This window comes from Apodemus sylvaticus, chromosome 17 (genome assembly GCF_947179515.1).
Source record: "Apodemus sylvaticus chromosome 17, mApoSyl1.1, whole genome shotgun sequence".
Classification (NCBI taxonomy): Eukaryota; Metazoa; Chordata; class Mammalia; order Rodentia; family Muridae; genus Apodemus; species Apodemus sylvaticus.
Window position 1 is genome coordinate 72,113,602 of NC_067488.1, and position 18,167 is coordinate 72,131,768.

The window sequence follows — 18,167 nt, forward strand, 5'->3', positions numbered from 1 at the left end:
TGGTCATAGCTAGTTATTCTCTCCAATAGATGGATCCTAGTAACACTCAGTTAGTAGAGAGGAAACAGCCCACCAAGCTTAACACTGGGAACAGGTGGCTCTTTATAGGGAAGAAATCATCTGGTAAGAGGGAAAGAGACCACGAAGCAAAAGATGACTGGAGAAGTGAGTATGACAGACCTGCCAGGTGTGATGTATCCATATGAGTAAACCATCAGAGGGAAGCTAACGTTTCCAGGATGACACGCATGCTTCCTTCCGCATCCTCTGCAGTGTTCCCCAAACTCCCTCTGAAAAACCGGGATCTTATGCAAGGTCGTATGGGAAATAGTAATTATTCTCCATAAATGCCTGTCCTTCTTAAAATACATCAGCAGTAGTTCTAAGTATTTGTTCTTGAATTTACAGACAAGAAGACAGAATCACAAGTACAGTAGAGAAGCTGTAGTTTTATCTTGATAAGGTCTCTCGGCTTAATAGTCAAGGGCTTCTATGTTGTTATCTTCCGTCTCATTGTCGGCTCAGGGATATTAGCATACATAAGACTGCTGGAACATTTCTCCTGAGACAAGCAGTGTGGTTCAGAGTACCCATGGAACTGCTAAAGAAAACACTATTGCTAGGAATAGGATACTTCTAGATTTGTCTGGTTTATTGGGCAGGTATCAATGATCATTTATGTCATCATGGTAACATTTGCAGAGAAAAAACTTCTCATCTCTCTTCCCAGCTTTTGTTTAAAAACACTGTAGGGTTTTCTGGGGCTGAAGAAATGGCTCAGTGTTTAAGACCACTAGATGCTCTTGCAGAAGACGCAGGTTTGTTTCTCAGTATCCACGTGGTACTTTAAAATGGTCCATAACTCCAGTTCCAGGGGATCCACATGCAAGTGTACACAGACATACATTCATCAAAACACTGATATGCAGAGGTAAATAAATACATACTTTTAACTTAAAAAACAAAACACTGCAGAATTTTTCTTTAAAGAGAAGCTTCTTTCCAGCTTCAGACTGGCAAGTCATCAAATAGAATATAAAGGAACAAAGACATTGTAAACAATTTTCCCATCCTCAAACAAGGCCGCACAGACAAGCAGACTCTCGATGGCCAAGGCTCTTCAGGGACTAGGAAGGCAGTTTCTTAGGCAGCAGCAGCCACAGGCAGCAGTGCCCACCAGCACAGTGGCAAGTGGACACCTACAGTGCTTGTCAGATGGCCTTGGTGGCAAGACAGACAGCAAGACCCTGAGCTGGTGGGCTTTTAGTTGCTTATTCAAAGGAGATCTAAGACCTGCTGGGCTAAGATAATCGTGTGTGTCTGACAGAGCTCTTGCCAGTGAAGAAGTAAGGGACCTTTGTTTTCATAAAATACAAGCAACTGCTGTGGCGTTGCTGCTTCTCTTTCATCTTGAACACTGTGATCCCGTCTCTCGTTTCTCTTTCCTTCATCCCCAGCCTCCTCTGTAGGATTCTTTTTGTAGCTTGTTTTGAGGATGACTATCTTGCAGAACCATGGTAGTTTTCTTCACTTGAGGAGAGAAAGACTTGCATCTAAACTCAGCCCGGAAATCAGATTGCAAATTCTCAGCTAATAGAAGGGGATTCCAAGGTCACCAAACTCTCTCTGCTGGAATGAGGGAAATGGCAAGGAATCTATATCATGCCACAGAGCTGACTAGTGGCTAGTGGGAAGAAGTCATTTCCCTCCCCATAAGGAAAACCTTGGAAGGAGGGGAGACACAAGCATTGAGAAAAGACTCTCTGTTCTCCTCGGTCTAGCAGTCTTGTGTACTTGGTGCTTTCTGAGAGTGAGGAAAAGCCTGCCTATGTAAAAACTTGTTCAGTTTTTAGGACCTTTTCCTTCTGAAGACTAGAATACTTATCTATAACATGTCAACCCTCCCCCTGTCTTTTTAAACTTGAAGCTAATGATTCAAGAAGAAATGACTGTTGGACACCTGGGAGAGAAATCCCTGCATGGCTTTTCTGCTTGACTGACTGTCCATCTCTCTCTGCCCGCGCTCTCTCTACCTTCTCTTTAGACCTCATTGCTTAATAAAGTGTGTACCCTACCTGCCCCTGTGAAAAGGTTGACTGTTGGTTATCTGCCTATATACTGTAGGTTTTGATACACTGAATATATAACTATAATATATATTTATAATATATATAAATATAAAATGGATAACCTAGTAGCCTAAGTAGATTCTGTCCACTTCTCTGAGAGGAAACTTATCCATTCCTTTGGGTAATTTTCTCTCAATAGAGATTATAGTTTACTGTCTAGAAATTTGTGTTCACCTAGGCAGATATGCCTGCATTCATAACTGTTTTCACAAATGGAGATACATCATTTAGGGGCATTATTTTTTGGCAGTTAAGCTGAACACTTAGATTTGAAAACATACCATCTAATTGTACCTTGATTCCTTTTCGTTATTTAAAACAACCAAGGACCAGTTAGCCACAGTCCTCTGCTGCTTCAGGGACTATTGCATAGTAATCAGAGCTGCAGGCAGAGCGGTGTCTTCAGACCTGGCCCCATCACCGCAGAGCTCTTCATTTGGTTTCCCTGAGCTGCCTCTGCATCTGTATCTATAGGCCCTTTCTCTGGTCTAGACTGTGCTCGGTTGTCTTCCTGGCAGGGTTCCCTGTGGACAGTGGCTCACTGCTCTGGCATCCTGGTGTGTAAATATTTGTCAGAAAACAGGGGCATTTTCCCATTCCTCAAAAAAACATTCTGAAAAATGTGCCTGTTTTCATAGTCATGGTTCCAAGCTGCGGCTCAGTTAGCCATTCATTCCTTTCAGTTGACAGACGCCGGCTTGGCCTTGGCTGTCCACATAAAGTACGTATGCTGTCATTTTTGGCCTAATAACTTTTAAGCTTTAGGACCAGGATTCTGGACCTTAAGGAAGCACAGACAGCATAGTTACTGTTTTAGAAGACACTGCTCTGTTGACAAAGAAGCATGCATCTCTAGTATCAGACATTTTCGTGTATCATACTCACACTTGATACTGAAGGCAGTGCAGTTAACACATGAGAAGGACCATCCGGATCCTTCATGCTATGACTTGACTCTTAGGCTCCTAGGGAAGATTGCTGTGCTATTGCAAGTATTTTCCTAGTTTGTCTCATGGGTTTCCGGTCACTTAGATCTGCATGAAACCTAGGCAGTTTGCCATTGCATATGGCTGATAAGGCCTCAGATAGATTTTCCCTCTGTACATACTGTAACATTTGAAGTCTTTAATTCCAGCACTTGGGTCTCAAACAGAAAATGTACCACAGGTTCAAGGCTAGCTTGAGCTTTATAATGAGCTTAAGACAGTCTGCTACAGAGTAAGACCTCATCTCAACACAGGCAGTGAGAAGAGGAAGGAGAAAAGGGCAGAGGGAGAACACTCAGAGGCTCCCACTGCATTCCCTCATCTCCTTCCTCCGATCCTCATCTTCCTCCTTTCCTCCAGTTTCCTACTAGTTTGGCTAGCATCTGCCTATCTGTCCTGTTTCCAGCAGTTAATTTAGTTGTATGGTACTTAAGAAGTATGATTAATAAAATCTTAAGGAAAAACTGGATATTTTAAAATTATCTGTTGAAGCATTCATTGAGTTGGTTGCCATACATAGCATAATACATAAACATGTTAATGACATGCTAATCACTCAGTATGACACCTGCTCTTTCCCTGTTGTGCTAGTGTTTAGACTGTTCTAATGTGTATTGTCTTCCTGCAGATCATCAATTTCTACATGAATATGCTAATGGAACGCAGTAAAGAGAAGGGATTTCCAAGTGTACATGCGTTTAATACCTTTTTCTTCACTAAGCTAAAAACAGCTGGTTATCAGGCAGTGAAGCGTTGGACAAAGAAAGTGGATGTATTTTCTGCTGACATCCTTCTGGTGCCTATTCACTTGGGTGTGCACTGGTGTCTGGCTGTGAGTAACTCCTTTATTTTTGATGACATGAAAAAAAATCTACATAGCCAACCTAGAAGGCTATTTGTTCTCTATCTTTGCTTGGTTATAGAGGAGAAAGGTAGAATTTAATAGTGATGACTTGGCTAACAATCAGGTAAACCACTGAATTTCCTACTTAGAGGAGGAGATGCTTAGATTCAGAAGCTACAGGTCATCCAGCTGCCTCAGGTGAGACAAGGGAACAAGCATCTTTGTGATGTCACCAACTCCAGCTTCAGATGCCACTTCCTACCTAGCTGTGACTTGCCTTGTGCGTGTGGGGAGTTAGCATTTCTGTGACTCTGGGAGCATGGATACATCAGTTTAAGGTTAATAAGAGTTATTGTATATTCTGTTTTGAATTACATTTAAAAGATATCAAAAAGTAAATAGGATAAAGACAAACCCAGAATCTTGTCACCATCTTTCTTAAACTGTGGAAATAATCTTACAATAGTTAATTTTCTTTGAATCATGTGTTGTTGATCATGGAGAAACTGACATGCAAAAAAAAAAAAAGATTTTAGGATAAGTAATAGGCCACCAAGTGATCATCCCCCAGCACCACTCTACATAAATAATCACCTAATATTCAGCATAATATAATGCAAAACACTCACCAAACTGCTCATAGTTTTCCAGAAAGTCTGAGGAAAGGTCAAGGGCCAAGGGAGGCAAAGCTGGTGATACGTTAATGTCTTCACCATTGTGTCTTGTTCCAGGTTGTAGACTTTAGAAAGAAGAGTATCACCTACTATGATTCTATGGGTGGAATAAACAACGAGGCCTGCAGGATCCTCTTGTAAGTACAAATTGAGGACAAAAGAAATGCTTGTTGCTTTCTGTCTTTCCAGCAGTCAGACACATTATCTGAGACCTTCAGAGACAGGGTTAATGGCACTGTCACATCAGTATAAATGCATATTTTAAATACTACAGTATGTATTAATGAGGACAATTGCTGTCTTGGCACACTGAAATAGAGAGTAACCATATACATAGAAATACAGTCAGCAGAACTCATATTTAATTTAGCTTTCTGAAATTTTAGATAAAAAAAATCCCAGAGAGGTGACTTTGCTTTGGTCTTACTACTTAGTGGTTCACTTGGAAATTAGAATGCGAATCTCTTACACACCATTTGCTTCTCTCTGTAAAATACCTGTTGCTTCCTCTGCAGCTCATGCATGGCAAAGGGGATAAGTACCTGAAAAGTGGGCATTTCCTACTTCAGAAGAGTGCTCTTGGCTAGGGAGAAGCTCTGAGGCTGAAGGGCTTCTGCACAAGAACAATAGTTTGAATCTCCAGGGCTCATGTAAATGCTATGTGTGCATGGTTCCCACTTAACTCCAGCCTTGGAAAGCAGAGACAGAGATCCTCAGACCCAACTGGCTAGCAAGACTAGTAGTGTCGGTGAGCTCTGGCTTTGATTGAGAGAGTAATGAGTAAGGTTGAGTAGTGATCAAGGATGACTCCTGAGGTTGACCTCAGACCTCCATATGCACACCATGCACACAGTCATGCCCAGGTGTGTGTCAACACTTGCACATATCACACATTGTACACCACAACACATATACATGAAAATTGGGGAGGAGTCCTGTGAATTTGTACTGTTTTGTTTGTGTTTTTGAGACAGGTTTTCTCTTTGTAGCTCTGGCTAACCTGGAATTCTGTAGTAGACCAGGCCAGCCTCAAACTCAGAGATCTACCTCCCTCCCAAGGGCTGGGATTTAAGGCTTGTGCCACCATTACCTGGTGTGAATTTGTACATGTTAAATTGCTGGTTTGGATTGAGCTGTTACAAAAAGATCGTACCCTACAAATGTTAAAATACATACCCTGATACTACTTGAGACATTTTAAATTATTTATGTGTGTGTGTGTGTGTGTGTGTGTGTGTACATATACATATGTACGTATATATATATATATCCATCCATCCATCCATCCATTAGGGTGATAACTGTAAAAGGACCATACAAACCAAGAAAAAATAAATTAAAAATGTTCTTTAGGAAGATAAGTAGACTGAAGAGGGTTAGAAGGAATATTACCTATCAGGGATATCAGAAGTACAGGTCCTGGCCCTCCTAAAAGGGTGGCGGGGTGGTGGGGTGGCGGGGTGGCTGCTTGTGGAAACTGAAGGGTTGTCTTGTGAGGATGGCCAGCCCCATTATCTGGGTGGCAGCTGCCATCAAGCTGCACACAACTTATCTCCGTCTCTTCCGATGCCTTTAGGCAATACCTAAAACAAGAAAGTGTTGACAAGAAGAGGAAAGAGTTTGACACCAACGGCTGGCAGCTCTTCAGCAAGAAAAGCCAGGTACGTTCCATGTTGATGTCATAGAAGTCTTTAGAGCTGGGGTGTTTGGGGGTAAGAGGGCTTTAGCTGCTGTCTGATTGCCATGGACTTTCTAACTCCCAGGCTAGCCTGGCTTCAGCTTTCTCTGGTTTCTCGAGGAAGATGAACTACTTGTGGGATGCTCAGGATGTGTTTCTTGTCCAAAACTATTTTCTAAATGCCAGCCTGTTTTGCTAAGATGTTTACTCCTTTGAGAAATACTTGTTGACTATTTGGTGCTTAGCAGAAGGACCAGTTTCTATGCACTTAGTGCCATGAAACCCTGAGAGTCTCCTGTGTTGTTGATATGAAATTAAAACACAAAGGTGGAACTAAAATGCTACATTTTTTTAAACCACTTTCTACTTAGGTGACCCAAGGTCATGTATTCAGAATTTAGGAAAATGGTATAAAATTGATAAAGAAGTTTGCAAAATATTGTGTTGTTGTTGGTCTTTTAGGAAATCCCACAGCAGATGAATGGAAGTGACTGTGGAATGTTTGCTTGCAAATATGCTGACTGCATTACCAAAGACAGACCAATCAACTTCACACAGGTGAGGCAGGCCTTCTACCTGTTCTGTGGAGCCTCTGCCCTGACCTTTATATACTTCAGGCTGTGTCTCATAAGACTGCATGAAAGGAGAAAATGTCAGTTCACACCCAGGTTACCATTGTCACATATGATAGCGACTGAGTGAAGAAGGAAGTTCTTGTTTGTCCATCTGTCCACCTCCCTCTAACCTTAGAGGAAGCACAAGCTGGAGCCAGAGCCAGCCTTCTGCAGTCCCCTCAATTTAGCATTTAGGTTTTGGAATAGACCCAAGTAAATCTCCTCGTGTCCTTTGTTACATACCCTTTTCCTTGACCCTTTGTCAGTGCCACTGGTCAGTTTTATCTCAGCAGATAGTTGGTCATTTTCCTAGATACCATGCTGAATCAAGAGGACTGAGACTACAGCTTATGCTGATGTGTTTTCTACTCTCGCTTCTGTTGGAAGCAGTGTCCTGTGTAGATTTTGTGTGAACCAGGGCCTCTTAGACATGTTCCTCTTAGACATGTTCCTCTTAGACATGTTCCTCTTAGACATGTTCCTCTTAGACATGTTCCTCTTAGACATGTTCCTCTTAGACATGTTCCTCTTAGACATGTTCCTCTTAGACATGTTCCTCTTAGACATGTTCCTCTTAGACATGTTCCTCTTAGACATGTTCCTCTTAGACATGTTCCTCTTAGACATGTTCCTCTTAGACATGTTCCTCTTAGACATGTTCCTCTTAGACATGTTCCTCTTAGACATGTTCCTCTTAGACATGTTCCTCTTAGACATGTTCCTCTTAGACATGTTCCTCTTAGACATGTTCCTCTTAGACATGTTCCTCTTAGACATGTTCCTCTTAGACATGTTCCTCTTAGACATGTTCCTCTTAGACATGTTCCTCTTAGACATGTTCCTCTTAGACATGTTCCTCTTAGACATGTTCCTCTTAGACATGTTCCTCTTAGACATGTTCCTCTTAGACATGTTCCTCTTAGACATGTTCCTCTTAGACATGTTCCTCTTAGACATGTTCCTCTTAGACATGTTCCTCTTAGACATGTTCCTCTTAGACATGTTCCTCTTAGACATGTTCCTCTTAGACATGTTCCTCTTAGACATGTTCCTCTTAGACATGTTCCTCTTGCTGAGGCTTGAGAGGTACTTAGTGGCTTACGAGCACTTGCTGCTCCGCCAGAGGAATGGGTTCAGTTCCTAGCACCCACACGGCCTAGACAGCCATGGCTAACTAGAGTGCCAGGAGATCCACCACCCTCTTCTGGCTCCCACAGGCACCACAGAATGCACACGGAGCTCAGACATATGCAAGGAAAGCATTCATACATGTAAAAATGAATGAGTCTTTAAAAAGGAACAAAACTTACTATTCGCCTAAATCCAAAATGTTTTTATATTGCCCTAGAATGTATACATATATTAAACAGATACAAGGATGCAAAGAAATTATTTTAAAACAGTTCTCTGGTATACATATAATTTTACAGTTTGTTAAAGATAAAAGCAAGTTTGCACACAGATGAAATAGATGGTTGGTTTTTCATGAAGACTTGAGTTTGGCTGATGGATATAGGTTACAGGATATAGCACATCCCTGTTGGTTTCCCAAGTGCTGACAGTTTGGTCTCACAGTCAAAAGTGCTGAGAGTACTGCTGCTCAGTAATGCAGGGTGGGAATAGCAGGAATGTGGAAGTCAAGGGCAGTTGCAGGAATTGTTTCTCTTTCCACCATGAGTCCCAAGGACTGGTAGAAACTTCTTTAGTCACTGAGCCACGTCACTGGCCCAGCACAGTACAAAGGTAGGCCAGAGTGGCCATAGGAAGGTACAAAAATTCTAAACGTTTTCTTTCTTTTTTTTTTTTTTTTTTTCCTGGAGACAGGGTTTCTCTGTGTAGCCTTGGCTATCCTGGAACTCACTCTGTAGACCATGCTGGCCTCGAACTCAGAAATCTGCCTGTCTCTGCCTCCCAGAGTGCTGGGATTACAGGCGTGCGCCACCACTGCCCAGCTAAAATTCTGGTTTTCATAATTAAACTGTTTTGCTTCTGTCAAAGCAGAAAGTGTTACATAAGCCGGGCAGTGGTGGTGCATGCCTTGGGAGGCAGAGGCAGAGGCAGGTGGATTTCTGAGTTCGAGGCCAGCCCGGTCTACAGAATGAGTTCCAGGACAGCCAGGGTTATACAGAGAAACCCTGCCTCAGAAAAAAAAAAAAGTTATGTATAAGTAAAACAGCTGCTATTCATAATGCATCGTGGTCTGAAATCTGAACTGGGGTGTTTCCAGCAGCAATAGCTAGCATTCTGTGCATCACACATCATACAGTGTAAAATGTGCTTTGTATATTCAGAGTCAGGCCTTCAGTGAAGTCATGTACCATGGATTCATTGTACGTTTGAGCCTGAATTAACATCGTATGTCCAGAAACCTTTTACTCTCCTCAGCTTTTTCAGAGTGTCCATATTCAGTTACAAATTCAGATGCCTGGATTGGAGAGGTGACCCAGTGATTAAGAGCACTGTCTGCTCTTCCAGAGGTCCTGAGTTCAATTCCCAGCAACCACATGGTAGTTCACAACCATCTGTAATGGAATCTGATTCCCTTTTCTGGAGTGCATGAAAGCACTCTTATACATTAAATAAATAAACCTTTTTTTAAAAACAAATTCAGATGCCCATATGGAGTCACAGCCCAGAGTTTAAGAAAACCCTTGAAAAAAACTGGGCGTGGTAGCACACATTTTTTCAATGCCAGCACTCAGAAGCAGACCTATCACTATGAGTTAGAGGGCATCTTAGTTTACAGAGTTTCGGGCCAGACAAGGATAGATAGTGAGAGACTGTCTCAAACAAAACTAAGCTAAAAATTAAGATACTGAGATTTAGACCAAACTGGGACAGCGTTTGAAGTTCTCTTACTTCTCCAATAAAGTTCTCTTACTTTTCATTTTTTGGCCTTAGTCTCATCGTAAACATAAAAAAAGATAGTCACTATTCTCAAAATTCTTGGAGTCATTTGGGACTACCCTGGAGATTCCAGGTGGTGCCCACTGTAACTGTTGTGGGCATACAGTGAAAATTGTAGTACAAAGAAGCAATAAAAGAAAAGGCGGTGTGACCAAAGCTGAGACGTTTCAGAGACCAGAGATGTCACCAAGTCTGGTAGTTGAAAATCTTAAGGAGGAAGGAGTATTGTGCCCACACAGTGGGAACTAAGAGCTTATCTGTGTCCCTGCAGCAACACATGCCATATTTCCGGAAGCGAATGGTCTGGGAGATCCTCCACCGGAAGCTCTTGTGAAGACTGTCTCAGTGAGAAGACAGACATTGAGCCTATGGGGAACCAGCCTTTGCCATCGACAGCCGGAGACCTTGGAAACAGCTGCTCCTAACCCCCTGTCCTTGTACAGCCCTTGATCCTGGACCAGACCAGGCAAGATGCATTCACAAGCACATCTGCCTTTCCTTTTGTATCTCAGATACTATTTTTGCAAAGAAACTTTGGTGCTGTGAAAGGGGTGAGGAACATCCCTCCTGAAGAGAGACTGCTTTTCACTTCAGCTCTGCTGTCTTGTTTTCCAAGGGCTCCAGATCACTGAGTCCCTCATTAAGAGTCCAAGGAAAACTTGGGAAGAATCTTGGTTTCATATAAATTCTTGTTGCTAGGCCTTACCGAGAAGTAGGAAAGGGCATGGGCAGCAGGTAGGGATAAAAACCACCAGCATGTAGACATACACATAGTCCCCAAGATGCAGAGTCAGGAATGGAACCACAAACTGGACTCTGAGGCACAAGCATAAGTCTCCTCCTCCAGAACCTTCCTATTTATGTGCCCTCCATGAAACCAACTGCTTCTCCTCAAAGTTGTTTCCTCACTGGTAGAGTCATCCCATTGTGAGCACACTGCACAAGCCCCGGCAGACCCTAAAATCTCCAGCAGTCCTTTCCTTACACGCAGGGGTTGTATGTGCAAGCACACATGTGCTGTGGGAGGGCCCACCCCGAAGCACTGAGTGCAGCGGCCGGCCGGGCCCCAGCTTCACTACTGCCTGCTTCTGACCGAGAAGGACCCCAGTGGTTAGCACCACATACCAGAGTTGGATGAGTACAGGTCTAGGTGGTCTGTGGCTAGTTAGTTTAAATATGTTTCTAACCACCACAGAGAATTTTATATACCTATATACCTATATGTGTGTATACATACATACATATACACACACAATGTGAAATATATATTTCACAGGGATATGCTTTTAAAAGAAAAAAGACTGAATGTGTTCATCATTTAGTCTGTAGGTTTATTTTCATCTTTCAAATTCCAGCACACAGTGATCCCAGCAAGCCCTGTGTATCGGGCATTTGTAGATTTCCTAAGAGTATTTTGAGGCCTGGATGAATCTGGTTTAGGAGTAAAGGTTATCAAGGTGGATGACGCTGTCAGCTAAAGATGGGGTGGAACTTGGATGGGCTTGAGGTTTTTAAACTGCTCTTTCTTGTTTGTAGCACCTCTCCCCCTACCCCTCACAGAGCTCCTGAGGTGAGATGGTGAGGGGACACAGTGCCAGTGTCCTTTTGTACTTAAGTTCCACAACAGGGACGTTTTCTACTTTCTGTATGGTGACCAGTAGTTTTCTATGCAGTCTCCTCCCCGCTTCCCTTATGCCAGCCCTTCCAGCACTGTGCTCTCTCCTTGGGCTTATTTGGAAATTTTGCTCTGTTTTATACCAATCTTGTTTAGTACATTTTTCTATGTTTTACCACAAGTTACAATTTGAAAACAACAACAACTATTTTTTTTACTCCTCCATTGTTAAATGAATGTTACCGTCTCCACTCCAGCAGCCTGCGCCCTCTTGCCTCCCCCTGCATGTTGGGGGCCGAGGGCCCGCTGTACATTGGTGTTTCTTTCTCTCGCTGCTTCTCCTTCCTCACTCTTCCTCCCTTTCTTTTTCTCTTGATTTTCCATAGGAAATAAATAGCTTTCTATATATGAGTTGCTGGGCCCTTTCACATTCTCTTTTAGAAAACTGGCAGGCAGACTCAGCACAGGACTCAAAGCTACTGTCTGACTAAGTGACCGCTCACACAGACACGCTCCTCAGACTTCTCTCAATATTATCTGGGGCTCATCACAAGATGGTTTTCTGTGGTTGTTTTTTCCTTTAGACAATATCTGTTTTATCATCCTCAGAGACTTTTTGTATGGACCAAAACAACAAATATTTATTGCCATGAATTGCAGAATATGAGACATGCAACAAAAGCACTTTGCAAAATATATAGAATTGTTGACCCAGTCTGAAGTTGGCTGGCTTCAGATTTAAACTCCAATGCAGATGTTTAACTCCAATGCAGGTTAAATGTACCAGGTAAAAGCTAATGGTCCTAAGACCACTGTCCACGCAGAATAATAGGAATAAGTCAGACTGTGGGGGGTGGGGGGGCTTAATGGGAACCAAGTGCAGACAAGTATCTGGAAACTTCGCCAGTTCAAGTGGACGTTGGCGACCAAGACTGAAGCTGTTTGTGTATTTCATGGCCCAGGGTATGCTACCAGTATCTCTTTTAACCTGCTCTAAACAATCTGATAACCATCTCCCCTCTGCTATACAAGGCATATGTGAAGGATGATAGCATGGCAGTTACAGACTCTTCAGTGAAATCCACAGTCCCGGCCGTCATCTAGAGTGTACACAGAAAATGAGACTGCTTCTGCCCCTTTGAGAACGTATGCTATGATGTATGGAAGATGGCTGCACCCAGGGGATCACTCGAGACCCACTGTGACTACCAGAAGTCCTTTGTAGGGTTCAGTGTACTTGTCCACAGACAGCCTAGGGACTCGCTGTCAGTCCACTCTTCCTCCTATCCTTTAGATGCCCTCAGCACTGCTTTAGCATTTAGTGGTTGAAGGGGACAGCAGATAACCCAGCAAAACGTTCCTATCTACCCCATCTCACAACCTGCCCATCACCACCACCTGGTCTTATACACCCATGATACGATCAGTCATTAGAGGATGGAGAGAGAGGGGGCTTGTTAAAGAGCTGCTTTGTGTTTAAATCTTAACCTCTGATCCTCCTGTGCCATCCTCCAAGCTCTGGGAAAAGGTCAGAATAAGAAATGACTAACATTTTATTGTTTGGTTTTTCCTTGCTCTACCCGCATGCCCGATGCTAGGTGGAGTAAGATGCTGTAAGTTAATGTTGACGGTTAGTATCAGCACTGCCTTGGTTGTAGAATTAAGGCTACACAAGAGCCTTGCTCAATACAGCATGCCTAGGTGTAGGCTGGCCTTCTGTCTGAGCTGAGGAACAGCTGCTGATAGTTCAGTGACTGCTAGAGATTGCCTTACCCTAGACAGAGCCAGCTGCTAGGAAGGCACATGTGGGAGGATGGTACCCAAGAGCACAGGCTCCATTCTGCTCAGGCACACCCAGTCTGGTCCTTGTCCAAGTACCCACTAAGTGTGTACACCCAGGCCTGACTAGAGCTCTCCCTGGTCACACTACCTTAAAATCTCTTGTCTGGACTTCTGTTGTCCTGATGAGGGAGTGGCCTAACTTCTCTCTGTTTGTCCTTCCTCTGACTTTCTCTTGGTTGGCACAGCATTGAGCTGCCAAGGCCGGGAGACTGGATTGGTGCTGTTTTCCTAGCAAAGAGTTCAAGCATCTGTGTTGTCTGTAAAGAACAAGGCAGGGCTCATTCTCTGAAACATTTCTTAAAGAAGAGTAGTGTTGTGAGGGTGCAAGAGAATTAGTCCTTTGTCATAACTTCCAAATACTGTAGGCCCAGAGCATCTATTCCGACCTCAAACAGGGCTCCTCTTGGCCTTTAACAGAAGCACCTTCCTCATCAGTTCGGCATGTTGCCATTTGGGGCTCTCGGGCTATAGCCCAAGAGGCTTATCAGAACAGCTTTTTAACCCATTAGCTAGGTTCCTCCTCCGTCCTTTTTATTGACAGGAATATCCCTTGCACATTCAGACGATGGGTTCCTTTCTCTTTGTCTTGTCGTGTAAAGGCACTTGTCTTACCTGAAACTCATAGGGAATCCTCCGTCTGAAGATTTCATAAGTGTGAGGTCAAGCACTTCACTTAGGAGCCCTGAAGGGTGAGAAAGATGGGTTAACAAAGGAAGTAAAAGCCACCTTGTCCTCAGGGTCTTACAGTCTGTAAGTTTATAGTTTGCCTGATTTGGAAGACTAAGCAAACACAGGTATAAGAAAGAAAGAATACAGGCTCGTTAGCACACAGTTCAGAATGAAGCTGAAGTGGAGGAGAGGATTGAGGTGTAGATGTGTTAGGGATAATGTTGCCTTTTCTGTATGTGTGACTCTCTAGGCTTCTCCCCCCACCCCCCAAGACAGGGTTTCTCTGTATAGCCCTGGCTGTCCTGGAACTCACTCTGTAGACCAGGCTGGCCTCAAACTCAGAAATCCACCTGCCTCTGCCTCCCAGAGTGCTGCGATTACAGGCGTGCGCCACCACCTCCCGGCTGACTCCCTAGGTTTTTTTTTAATTGATTTATTTAAAATAAATTCTGTGGATTTTGCTTCTGTACTTTGACTGGGAACTCCCTGGACTCAATAATATATTTGTGTGTCTCTGAGACTGTTCTGTCTCCTCATTTTTATGAAAGTATTATATATATATATATGTATATACACTTAGATATATGTATATATTTTTAACATAGATAGATTACCCCCCTCTCCTGATACTGTCTGCTGATCCAATCTGTACCAATGATTGGCTCCTCATTATGGTCTGGATTTCTGAATCCACCCCTTAACCAAGAGACTGAATACTGTTCATTCATTCATTTTATTCCACATACCTGGAAATGAAGCCTGGAACACAAATAGCATGCAAATCTGTGGCTTTCTGGTGCTTTTTAAAACTGAACCTGTCTGCAGAGGCTGCCAGGGCGCTCTCGAAGCCAAGTGCACCAGTCAGACTCCAGCCAACTCTGCTAACTGCACCCTTGTCTCGGTGCTTTCCTGCCCCCCTTTCTCACCATATTACCTCTACCAAGTGCTTCTGGTACATTGTGCTCACAAGAGTGAAACTAAGAAAGCACAACAGCTCCCAGCCTTGGAGAAAAGCGCTTATCTGTTGGGTTAGAAGAGCCCAGGATGACTCTGGACAGACTTTTGAACTCTTGTGTTTTTAGGCATGATTAAGATGGTTTTTTTCAAGCCTCTCCTAATGGCTGGATGAGGAAAGAAACCTTTAAACCATATTATATGGTTTATATAAATATTTAGCAGTTGCCTGAACCTTCTCCACCTGATACCAAAAAGGAATGATCTGCATCTGGTGTCCATAAAAGACCTCTCCCCAGCTCCTCCTGGGTGCTGCTCTGGTCTTGGCTCTGCAGAAAGTTCCAAAAGAAAGGAGATGGCTGCTTGCTCTTCATGTACCGGGTGCCTCTCAGACCTGGGAGAAAGGCTAGTTTCCTCGTCTACCACCTACCCCTCCCGTCAGCCATTTCAGTTACCTATGTCTGCTGTGGCCTGGAATACCCTGCATTTGGCTCAGCACCTTTCTAACGGCCATCCTGCTCCTCTCCCAGGCCGCGTGGCGTTGCCACCCTGGCCTCTTGCTCCTGTTTGTCTAACAGGCGAAATATTCGTTTACCTCACTGCTTCCTTGTACTTTTGGAATACCCAGATCCAAAGTCTGTCGCTTCCTCACTCACATCTTTCCTCCATATTTACAGCACCCGGGCATGCTGTTACTACCTGTGCTAAGCACCTCCAGGTGTCTAGAACAGTGGATTAGACAGACTGGTTGAAGGAATGGATGGATTACTACTACTGACGTCTCCCTGTTGTGTGTTGATTGAAAGAGAGAGTTTTGTGTAATTCAGGCTGGCTTCAAACTTGTCAGGTAGCCAAGGATGATCTAGAACTCCTGACCCTGTCTCCCAAGTGTGTATCACAGCTGTCCTTTTTTTTCTTTTTGATTCATGTTTTATTATGCTTTTAAAAATGTATTCATTTTGGTTTTACATATATGGGTATTTTGCACACATTTATGTCTGTGAGTGCCTGTGTGTTGCCTGAAGAGGCTAGAAGAGGGTGTCAGATCCCCTGGAACTGGAGTGACAACCAGCTGTGATCCACTGAATGGGTGCTAGGAATCTGGGTTCCCTGGAAGAGTAGCTTAGCTAGTCTTTTAACTGCTGAGCCATCCCTCCAGCCCCATGGGTTCATTTTTGAGATAGCCTCACAGTCTAGTTGGGGCTTTTGATCCATCTCGTTCTCCTGAATGTGTAGTTTGTACCTCCATCTCTTGGCTTCCGTCTAAGAACTTTCACTATTTATCTTGGAGAAAGGGTCTTACTATGTAGTTCTGGCTGATCTGGAACTCACCATGTATGCCACACTTGCTCCGGCCTCTCTCAGCCTCTCACGTGCTGGACTGGCCCTCATCTAAGTCTTTTTCATTTCTGCTTCCTGGCTGCTACAGTGTCTGGCTTCAAGTTTCCTCTCTACTTAGCAGCTAAAGCTATTTCCTAACAGCATTGCTAATGCACTAACAGTAAGAAGTTAAGGCCCTGCTCTCACTCCTCCATGCCAAACACTCCATGCTCCTCACACGCCTGTGGTGTCGGAGCTCCTGCCATCACTTATAAGCACAGACATTGATGACCTTCCCAAAGTCCTAAGTCATCTTCCAAGCCAAAGCAGGTAACTGCAGGGCCCTAAAAGTACTACAGTCTGCTGCTTCCTCAAAGCTGTTTCGTGCTCACAAGAGAAACACCTGAGCAAAGGACCTTGCCGCTAGCTCTATTAAGCTGAAACCCAGGCAGAGTGATGAGGTCCACTCTGTTCTCACCTTAGTTTGGGAGGGTGAAGGGACAGGTGGGTCCCTCTGCCTTTGGATTCCTGCCTCCTTGGCTTCTGCAGACAAGTGGTAACGAGGTCACCTTCCACAAGTGCCACTGGCCTCTTCACTACCTAGCCAGGATTTTTCTTTGGTGTCATCTGACCCAGAAAAAGATAAGCCCAAGGATGGAGGACGATGAATTAGAGTTGCCAGGTGGCCCCAGCCTATCTACACTCATGGCCTCAGGAAGAAGGCAAGGTTTGTGCTAGGTAAGGGTACACCCCTAACACACAAACAAAACAAAACAACCCTGGAGACATTCCTAGCCGTCCATCCTGTCTTTCCATCTCTGCCCCACTCATTCCTGTCAGTGTGGAGTCCCCTCTGCCCTGGTTTGAGAATCCCAGGGATGTGGAACCTAGGGCCTTCCCTCTGTCTTCCAGCCCCACCCAACCCCACCCCCACCCCCCCACACCCCCACACCAACCCCCGGCCCTGTGAGGGAAGTTTTATTCAAGGACCTAACAGGGAGGAGTCTTGAGCCTCTAACTAGAAAAGCAGTACCCTCTCAGCTCTTCCCCACCCCCAGCCCCCTGCTCCTCCCCAGATCTCTTCTGCCACTTTTCATCACAGATGGCTGGCACCCTCACCCAAGGCCTCTCTTGATGGTAATTGCTCCTAATTGTTTTCCCTGGCTTACAAGGCTTTTCTTGGCTGCCCTTAGAACATGGACTCAGGGAGGGGGTAAGCCCCTTTGGGTCTCAAACCCCAGCTTTCCAGATGGAATTTAAAGGGGAGGCTCACAGAGAACAGTGACCAGGAAAGCAGGGTTCTGGGGTGTTGGGCACTTCCTTCTCTGAGATGCTCAGTACCAGGGATCTTTGGGGTCTGTCAGAGGGAATGGCAACTACTCAGTGGAGCTAGAGAGCTTGAGGGGTGGCGGATAACACTATCCTTTCTCCTTCATCTGGGCTACTGATCCTGATTCATTCTCCCTCAAAAAAAGGGTCCCATGGAGTCTAATACACTGGTTAGAAAAGGATTTGGGGGTGACAGCCAGAGAGAAGGCATAGAAATGTTTAGTGGTTCAGTGTTTAGTAGAGTGCCTGTGGTGTGCCAGGCCCCTGCACTAGCTTTCTGTCCCCTGGTACATCTTGCTCTTGCACCAGCCCTAAGTGTCATACCCAGTTCCATGACTTCTGACAGCCTGAGCTACAACCCAGTGATCTCCCAATCCCTTCACCTTGACTCTACAGCTCCATTCAGCTGTACAGGACCTTTTCTAGTGGGCACAGCATCCTTTGTGAGAGAAATCCAGGGGAGTAGAAGAAAGAATGGAGAATGGACCAGTTTTACATAGCTGCAGACATCTAAGGTTGTCTCTTAAATGTGCCAGGAAGGGTCTGGGCCGAGAACATTCCCTTAGATTCGGTGATGGAAAGATCATGCTGTGTCTATTGAAGCCT

The 18,167-nt window shown here is 44.3% G+C and overlaps 1 protein-coding gene across 1 annotated transcript in view; it reads left to right on the plus strand.

Moving 5' to 3' along the window:
• Window positions 1-14,427, plus strand: part of Senp1 (SUMO specific peptidase 1) — a 58,051-nt gene extending 43,624 nt beyond the window's left edge. The window contains 5 exon segments of the mRNA XM_052161473.1: window positions 3,744-3,947; window positions 4,691-4,770; window positions 6,210-6,294; window positions 6,774-6,869; window positions 10,104-14,427. Of these exon segments, the coding sequence (XP_052017433.1) occupies window positions 3,744-3,947; window positions 4,691-4,770; window positions 6,210-6,294; window positions 6,774-6,869; window positions 10,104-10,166 (528 nt within the window). The 3' untranslated portion in view covers window positions 10,167-14,427.
• The last annotated feature ends 3,740 nt before the right edge of the window (window positions 14,428-18,167 follow it).